This window comes from Puntigrus tetrazona, chromosome 13 (genome assembly GCF_018831695.1).
Source record: "Puntigrus tetrazona isolate hp1 chromosome 13, ASM1883169v1, whole genome shotgun sequence".
In the NCBI taxonomy this organism is placed as follows: Eukaryota; Metazoa; Chordata; class Actinopteri; order Cypriniformes; family Cyprinidae; genus Puntigrus; species Puntigrus tetrazona.
This window is the reverse complement of record NC_056711.1, coordinates 21,946,976-21,956,975: the sequence shown is the minus strand read 5'-3', so window position 1 is coordinate 21,956,975 and position 10,000 is coordinate 21,946,976. Positions and strand designations below refer to the sequence as shown.

At 39.5% G+C, this 10,000-nt stretch overlaps 1 protein-coding gene across 1 annotated transcript in view; it reads left to right on the top strand.

Moving 5' to 3' along the window:
* The window catches only part of LOC122356328 (inositol polyphosphate-5-phosphatase A-like), a 116,253-nt gene that overhangs the window by 67,635 nt on the left and 38,618 nt on the right, over positions 1-10,000 (top strand). The window contains exons 8-9 of the mRNA XM_043254889.1: positions 1,385-1,504; positions 9,479-9,563. Coding sequence (XP_043110824.1) covers positions 1,385-1,504; positions 9,479-9,563 — 205 coding nt within the window. The remainder of the gene's footprint in view (positions 1-1,384; positions 1,505-9,478; positions 9,564-10,000) is intronic.

Below are 10,000 nucleotides of genomic sequence, written 5' to 3'. Positions count from 1 at the left end.
ACATTTATAATTCAAAATAAAACCCTTTTGAACTAAATAATTTTTTTGGTTCTCTTGCTTGTCATGGACCTGTTATTGGACATCAGAGGACCTTGAACATGTGGTAAAGGATTGAAATATTAAGTCTATATTTTAGCTGAAGTGGTTCTGCTGTGCTTTAGATGCAGGATTGATTCTGTTCTGCTGCCGGTCGGCCGTCGCTTCGGCTCTCGCTCGGAGGAGAAGTGAAGCTGTAATAAGTCGGCGCTAGTCACTTGGGATAAAAGTCTCTGCTAAAGGACTAACCGCGCTCGTGAGCGAGTTTCTCCCGTCTGAACCACAGGATTAGATTACAGCTAATCGCGTTAGCCGAGCGCTTACATATGACAGATGACATGATCGGGCCGAGAGAGAGAGCGACTAATGCAATAGAAGAGCGACACGAGAACAAGAGCGTCTGACACCGGATGAAGCCCAAGAGAAGGTGACGGAGGAATAACAGGCTTAGTCGCGCCGCGCTGACAAACCTGATTACTGAGAAGCTTCCGGAGCTCCTGGATGTGTTCGTGTTCATCAGTGAGCACTGAGAATATTATCAGGCGTCGTGAAGGTGTTCGGCTGCTTCCCAAACACAGACCGCCATCAAACCACCACCTGCACGCCGTTTGACTTCAATTCATTCAATTTAACAGAGGGGAAAAAAATTGAAGGACGTTAAAATAAAGACTATCAAAAAAAAAAATAAATAAATATTCTAAATACAAAAAAAAAAACCTCTTTAATTGTATTAAAACAATTTAAATACCGAAAAATAGTTATTAACAAAATATTAATAAATAAAAAAATGTTAAAGTTTTTCAGTTTTATAAAAATGAAACACTGAAAAATATGGTTATTAAATATTAATAATAATACTGAAAGTTTAAATGAAGTATCACTTAAAAAAACATGCATTTATATATTTATATAAATCTACGTGTATATTCTATAAATTAAAAATCTAAATAAAATAAACTTAAATTAAATTAAAATGCAGAAAAATTGGAAAAACTATTTTAACTAATTTAAATAAATGATTTAAAATGAAAACAAACGAAATAACACTTTTTATTCATTTAGAATAAAATAAAATACTAAAGCATAGCGTATTTTTTAAACGAAAATAATCAAGATAAAACGTATTGTAGTGTGTTTTATTAAAATAATTTAAAATGAAAGGAGTTCATCTGAAATCACTGAAATAAGCTTAATTTCCCTTTCAATCCATTGTTTTCCATCCTGTGCACATTTATAGACATGATAATAAATCAGCTGCAGCACTTGTGGCTTGATAGGAGGTGTTATTTAAGCTTTTGAGACCGGGACCGTGCTGATAGTATAAAGGTGTGTGTTTTCTGTCTCTCAGTGCCTTTGACCTGGTGAACATCCACCTGTTTCACGACGCGTCTAACCTGGTGGCGTGGGAGAAGAGCCCGTCGGTTTACTCAGGAACGAGGCAGAAAGCGCTGGGCTTCGTCCTGGACAGGTCAGACAATCTGCTTGAAGCAATGAATGCATGCGTATCAATATGGTGTCATATTCTTCCACTCGCACCTTCACGTTCCGTCCAATGAGAGGCCGGAGAGGTTTATTACACCACCAGTTACCCTGATTTACAGTCTAAAAACACCTTTCTGCTGCTTACTTTGAATACTTACTTACAGCTCTTTTATTTATATTCGTCTCGTAAACGCTTCATCCCAGCACTTGTTTTTCTTCTGATTAAATCGTGTTCTCCAAGGGTTGTGTGTGATCTCAAATCATGTCATTTCAAAACATTTTAGAGCATAAATCAATCAAAATACAACGTGTATGAAAACATTTAAAAATCCAATCATCTGTATGTAGTGACCATTAACTGACATCCGATCGTTAAATTATTATGAAATATAGAAATAAAAATATTTTCTTTACCTGTATGTCGTGACCATTAACTGACATGAGATCATTAAATTATTATTAAACATAATACATTTCAAAGGGTAAACATTTTTGCTATTTCTTGCTGTTTCTTGAAATCGTAAAGATGTAAATACAATATTAATATTTTTAAATAAAAACAAAAGGCTTAATAAAAAGATTAACATTTTATTAAACACCTGCATGTCATGTGATAATTCTTAATAATTTGTTAAAATGTCACCTTAAAGGGTAAAGAAAATATTTTAGACATTTTTCATTCATTTTAATTAAACAGAACTCTAAACATCAAAATGTAAAATCTAAAGTAAGAGTAAAAAATCAGTTGTAATTAATATGAACGAAGGAGATTTTCCATCCCATTAACGACAGATCTCTGTTCAAGTACGTTGGGCTGGATCAAACTTTCTATGATTGTATAACTCTATAATAACTCTGTCTCTGAGAGTGGAGCGCTGAGGCGGAAGCGTGTTTCCACGCGTCTGAATGGAGCACAACACCTTCCCCCAAAGCAGTGAATAATGTCGGGCTCTTTTCAGCGGCGCTACTAACCTTTTGGCAGCCACCAGTAAAGTCTATTCTGCTGTTGTGATGGAGGAGGACAATGTGGCTCAACAGCCTTTAGAAAGCAGCGCTACCTCCAACAGAGCGCTCATTCAGCGCCGTTTGGGAACCGACTTCAGCCCATTGTCCGAGCCTCCCCCTACACTCAGACCTCTTCCAGTTTGACTTTTCCTCACACATTCACCTCGTTTTTAACCCTCCTCGTGCATTCAGATGCTCCGAGCCGTTTTCACATTCCTGCTCCGAGCAGACCCCGATGATCTGTAATTTATCAGTGATGAGGCTTCGAGTGTTACTGAGTTATTAATGCATTTGGCTTCTCTTTATTAATTCAGAAATTGAGCACGGTTTCTTGATAATTACGCGTGATGCTACGCCCAAAACACTGATTCAAAATATACGTGTGTTGATGAATGTTTTTATTTGAATGCAATTCATTATGTGAAATTTATAGTGGACATTTATTGCATTTTTTTGCAACGATTGCTCAAAAACTGTATTCTATCTGACCAGCAGAAATGATACGTGAAAGCAATATTACTGCATTTAAATTGAGGACTTTGACATTTTAAATTGCACATGAACTACACAAAAACACTGATGCACATATACATTTTTAGTATTGATGATGAATTATATTTGAACGTATCAGTGTATTTATAAGACCATATCCGTATCAACTCAAATGGAATTTAATTCCTTATGATTGCTCAAAAAAAGTCTTTTTTTTTTCTTTTAAGACAAAATCAATTATTTTTGCTTGCTTAAAGTTCATCAGCAGGCGTACATGTTCATGTTCACAACCTTCAGTCCAGAAGTCAGTGAGAGATGAGGAGAAGGCCAGATATGTTACAGAAGATTTTGACACTAATTTAACTTCTTAGATAAAAGGATATGTTGGCACTAAGGGTGCTCCGTAGATTCCCGGGTTACGTTACAACAAAATAGTGTTATAAAATCTAAAAAAAGAAACGCATTGTATGTTGAGGTTCTCAAAGCGTCTGCCAGTTCTCATTCCCAGTTTTTAGAAATGTTTGAGTATGTCGACGGCCCCAGTGCGTTACCAGACGAGCGCTGTTTATCTCTCAAAGCCTCCTGGGAAGGGTCCTGTCGGCCGAAGCGTCTTCATTCTGTGTGGTCACTGCTTGATATGCACGGCCTGTAAATGGCGGCGTCCTGCGTTTCTGAGCAGATCGCTCTGGTTTTGACGCATCCGATCAGTTGCTGGCTCTTTTGTGTGCTCAGATATGTTCTTCCATTCAGAAGATGTGCTCAGGTTCAGGCCGGAGCGGTTTTACATCACAACTGTGAAATCTGGCCTAAAAGAGCCCCATTGTGCCGGGCTTTTATTTTCACACAAATATAGTCCATTGTCAGGCGGCTGAAGTTAATTTGATCAACATTGGAGACATTTAACTTTTCTGTTCAGTCAAAAGGCTTGTTTCATGCTCATTTTTGGCCCATTGAAAAGCCGTGATTGGCAGAAAAATAATGTTGCCGTTAACAATTCAGGGCAATTAGTTTCCCAGGGGGAAGCGCCGGGCCGCTCTGGCCGCCACACAACTATTCTTTGTGACTTTATGGATGGTCATCAGTCAACTGTCAGGAGACTCAAAGAGGCTCCCGGATAAATGTTTCCCTTTTGGCTTTTCCCAGAACAACAGGCTGAAAGGGAGAGAGAGAGAGAGAGAGATGCTGTGTGTGAGGAGAGAGAGAGAGAGAGAACTAAACGTGTCAATAAGTGGAATGTTTTTTAAAGAAGAAATACGAAAAGTTTCAGCTCCTTGTATGAAAGAAAACATCATTAAGAAAAACAATGCGTGGCTCGAGAGAAATGAGCTTTAATGACTGATTCTGAGACCGTTTCATGGTTTTATTTCATTCGAATATTTTAAGTTACCATATATCATTTAGTCATTCATTAGACTTCACTGTGACGTTACTACTGGTATCATTTTTAAACATTTTTGGACATAGACTTTACTATAATTTTTTCTACGTTCATGTACATACACTACATGATATATTCAGTAAATGTATTTAGCAAATATGGAATATAAAAATAAAAAAGAATCTTACAGCTTTTATTGTGTGAACAAAATGTTTGTATACGTGTTATATATGTGTGTATTGATCTACGTGTTGTGGAGCGTATGTGCTGGGGTGTGTGTGTGACCTGCGCTGGGGTGTGTGGGAGGGATCGGAGTGTTTTTGTGTCTGTCTCTGGGCTGCTGATGAGTGTTAGTGCACCGCTGCTGAATGGAGGTATTAGTGTCGATCAGCATTGACTTTGTTAGCTGCCTTCTCACCCTGGGAGGCCCAGAGGTCAAAGGTTAATCAGTCAGCCAGGCCCCTTCACACCCTACACTCATACACACCCTGCGGTCTACAGCCACTGACACACACACACACACACACACACACACACACACACACACACTCGTTCAGTGAAGCGCTGTCTGAGGCCAGAAACACAAACATCAATCCACACACAACTAAAACTAAAACCAGAAATAATATCATTGCTTGAAATAAAAAAAATCTTAAAGTGAAGAGAGAAAAACTTTCACCAACACAACAGTCACAAAACAAAGTAACACTGAAGTAAGATCTAAAAACAGAACCGTATTAAACACAATGATGATAAAAACTACAATGGCACGCAATGAAATTAAAGTGGTAAAATACATGAGTATTTGTAAAATATGAAGAAAATATAATGGTTAGTCATTGATTACGAAAATATCACTGGATCAAATCATTCATATCTAGAGACCAGAACACCCTAGCAACACCCTAGCAACTATCCAGAACATTTCTGTCTATCTTTTATTATTATTATGTATAGTATTTATTTAATAAGACATGCATATGTTATATATGTATTTAATTCTTTTATTAAAAGCTCTGAATTTTTTTATGATGTCTATTTGTTTTTATTTTTTAAACAGATATTTTTAATATCAAATAAATGTCAATAAACACACACCTGACAGCTCTGAGGGAATGTGTTGAGGGTGGTCACCTCTGAAGGTCAAAGGTCATTCCCGAAGCCTCCGGTGGTCCTCTGAGCACATTCTCCCGGATGCTAGCTTTCTCCCTGATTCTCCTCCGGAGCGGGACAAAAGCTGCATTAGTGCCCTTCTCTCTGGAGTCTCCACAGCACTGAGCCACCTCACACACAGGTGACCCCCACAACACACACACACACACACACACACACACACACACACACACACACACACACACCATACACAAACACCACACACACACCATACACACACACACACACACCATACACACACACACACATCACACACCATACACACACACACCATACACACACATACACAAAAGCTGCATTAGTGCCCTTCTCTCTGGAGTATACCACACATCACACACCACACCATACACACACACACTACACCACACTACACCACACCACACACACACACTCACACACACACACTACACCACACCACACACACTACACCACACCACACACACACACACACACACACACACACACACACACACACACTACACACACACACACACACACACACACACACATACTCAGAGCATGTGCATTACTAGAGCTATAACATTATACTTTTACTTTATAACATAACTTTTACATTACAACAGCTATACAGTTTAAAACATTTACATTTAATAATACTAATAATAACTGTAATATTATATTTGAAAACATTTTAGTACATTGAAAATTAATTTTTTTTACTAAATCACACATTAGTGCATTAAATATTTAAATACATTTTTCTACACTGATTAAATGTATTTAATTAGTATATTTAACAGTTTTTTTATATATATATATAATATGTTTAAAGTGATATTTGCTGGGTTGTTTTCAGGAGGTTTATTCCTGTCTGGTGTGAAAAGGCTCCTGAACGTAGTTATCATTAAAGTGTGCTAGAGTGCCTGTGTGTGTGTGTGTGTGTGTGTGTGTGTGTACAGTGAGTGTGAATGTCTCTCGGACCCCCCACCTGACGTCCCATTGACGGCCGCAGCGCTGTGTCTAATGCGTGACTCCGGGGCCCCTAGGGGCCGGGCTAAAAGTCAGGGCCCAGTGCGGCGGGGCTTTAGGAAACAAGCGTGTAAACAGAGCGTTACCTTCTGACCCGCCGCTCATGACTCGAGTCTGAGGACAAAACCCAGCGGCCATCGCATTAGACACGCCTGTTACTGAGATAAAGCTGAGAGAGAGAGAGAGACAGAGAGAGAGAGAGAGACAGAGAGAGAGAGAGAGACAGAGAGAGAGAGAGAGAGAGAGAGAGAGAGAGAGAGAGAGAGAGAGAGAGAGAGAGAGAGAGAGAGAGAGAGAGAGAGAGAGAGAGAGAGAGAGAGAGAGAGAGACAGAGAGAGAGAGAGAGAGAGAGAGAGAGAGAGAGAGAGAGAGACAGAGAGAGAGAGAGAGAGAGAGAGAGAGAGAGAGAGAGAGAGAGAGAGAGAGAGAGAGACAGAGAGAGAGAGAGAGAGAGAGAGAGAGAGAGAGAGAGAGAGAGAGAGAGAGAGAGAGAGAGAGAGAGAGAGAGAGAGAGAGAGAGAGAGAGAGAGAGAGAGAGAGAGAGAGAGAGAGAGAGAGAGAGAGAGAGAGAGAGAGAGAGAGAGAGAGAGAGAGAGAGAGAGAGAGAGAGAGAGAGAGAGAGAGAGAGAGAGAGAGAGAGAGAGAGAGAGAGAGAGAGAGAGAGAGAGAGAGAGAGAGAGAGAGAGAGAGAGAGAGAGAGAGAGAGAGAGAGAGAGAGAGAGAGAGAGAGAGAGAGAGAGAGAGAGAGAGAGAGAGAGAGAGAGAGAGAGAGAGAGAGAGAGAGAGAGAGAGAGAGAGAGAGAGAGAGAGAGAGAGAGAGAGAGAGAGAGAGAGAGAGAGAGAGAGAGAGAGAGAGAGAGAGAGAGAGAGAGAGAGAGAGAGAGAGAGAGAGAGAGAGAGAGAGAGAGAGAGAGAGAGAGAGAGAGAGAGAGAGAGAGAGAGAGAGAGAGAGAGAGAGAGAGAGAGAGAGAGAGAGAGAGAGAGAGAGAGAGAGAGAGAGAGAGAGAGAGAGAGAGAGAGAGAGAGAGAGAGAGAGAGAGAGAGAGAGAGAGAGAGAGACAGAGAGAGAGACAGAGAGAGAGAGAGAGAGAGAGAGAGAGAGAGAGAGAGAGAGAGAGAGAGAGAGAGAGAGAGAGACAGAGAGAGAGAGAGAGAGAGAGAGAGAGAGAGAGAGAGAGAGAGAGAGAGAGAGAGAGAGAGAGAGAGAGAGAGAGAGAGAGAGAGAGAGACAGAGAGAGAGAGAGAGAGAGAGAGAGAGAGAGAGAGAGAGAGAGAGAGAGAGAGAGAGAGAGAGAGAGAGAGAGAGAGAGAGAGAGACAGAGAGAGAGAGAGAGAGAGAGAGAGAGAGAGAGAGAGAGAGAGAGAGAGAGAGAGAGAGAGAGAGAGAGAGAGAGAGAGAGAGAGAGAGAGAGAGAGAGAGAGAGAGAGAGAGAGAGAGAGACAGAGAGAGAGAGAGAGAGAGAGAGAGAGAGAGAGAGAGAGAGAGAGAGAGAGAGAGAGAGAGAGAGAGAGAGAGAGAGAGAGAGAGAGAGAGAGAGAGAGAGAGAGAGACAGAGAGAGAGAGAGAGAGAGAGAGAGAGAGAGAGAGAGAGAGAGAGAGAGAGAGAGAGAGAGAGAGAGAGAGAGAGAGAGAGAGAGAGAGAGAGAGAGAGACATTACACACCTAATATATTAATAATTGATTAAAAAGCAGCTGATTAATTGCACTTTTTTCTGAAATTAATCACATTTAATCCCAGCTAACAATAGTTTTTAAATGTACTTTTATTTTGTAATAATTTCTCATTCAGACTTCACACTCATAAAGACAATATATTTGTATTGTTTAATGTAATGTCACACTATAATTAAGTTAGCAACTTGTGTTGTTGAACAGACATCACAGCAGCCGGTTATTAGTTGTTTTGGCTGCTGTTAGTTAACAAAGAGTTAATTAGCAAAAACAGATACCACTTTCAGAAAAAAGTGCTGTGTGTTATTCCTCACATATATAACTCGATCTTAACACAAAAAAAGCGGCGTTCAAGGCATCACAAGTTCACGTTCCTGCAGGAGCCTTGCTTTTTCCAAATACAAGAGAAGTGTATTTCAGTGAATCAGGTGACAAGGCATCTTTCACTTTGAAAAGACAATGAGAGGAGTTTCATTAAAGCAATTTTGTTCTTGATGAACCTGTGATGTGTTCCTCAGGGTTTAAAATAAAAGCTGTAACGTTTTTACATGAGTAAGCAGATAGCAGCTTGATTGATATTACTCAGAATGCATCATTTCTGTATATATATATATATGTGTGTGTGTGTGTGTGTGTATTTTACTGTATACACTTATGCAAAATAACTGTCCAAAAGGTCTGATGGAGTTGAAGACATGAGATGTATGGATCATCACGAGTGCATGTCCATCATCATCATCTCTGTGTTAGAGCTCCTGTGAAGTGAGTCTGGAGTTTGAGTGCCAGTGAAGCGTCAGAGATGTAAAAGTGTGTGTTTTATGAGCACGGAGAGGCTTCTCTTTTACAGGGCTATAAATACATTGTTATTAGGTGTTGGGAGTGAGCTGAGATTTATCCCGACGATTAGCCGGCCTAGCATCCTCCTTCCATTAATCCCCACACACACACACACACACTCGTCCGACTCGGCCTAATTCCTCATCACTTGCTCAAGTAAATTATTTGCTATGGGGAGTTAATTATCCCTCGTTTAAGGTGCGTTTTTTAAGACGTTGCTGAGACCTGCAGGTACATGAATCTGGAGCTCTGCACTCAGTTAATAATCGTGAATCCTTCCGAGCGGATCAGATCCTCAGCAGTGGATGAGTGACATCAGCGGTCAGCTGTCAATCACCCGCCGCTCACTCGTCCACTAGGTGGGGCTCCTGCTCTGACCATCAGTGACCGAGTGCGTCTCAATCTCTCCGCAGGATCACGGATCAGCGCTTCGAGCGGCTGCCCTACTTCATCTTCGGCGACTTCAACTTCAGGTTGGACTCCAAGCAGGTCATTGAGGTCAGTCACACGCTCGGTGTCTCACACAAACACTCAGAGACGCAAATATCACACTGTTTATTAGCAATACAATATACAGTAAATATATAATAATATATTTATTAAATAACAAATGTGAAAATGGTATCATATTTTGAATTATTTTGAAAAAATACTACACTATTATATTAAAATTAAAATTATTTGTTGCATTTATCTACATATACATACATAGTGCTTATATATATATATATATATATATATATATATATATATAGATAGATATGTAAATAAATCATTCATTTGAAATACGTTATTTCATCAAAACATTTTTACAAAATGTTACATTATAAATATTTAAATATTTGTTTTTATATATATTTATATAAGTATTTATTGTAATAAAAATATATAAATGTAATTGTGTATTCAATTATTTTAAAATAATACATTGTAAT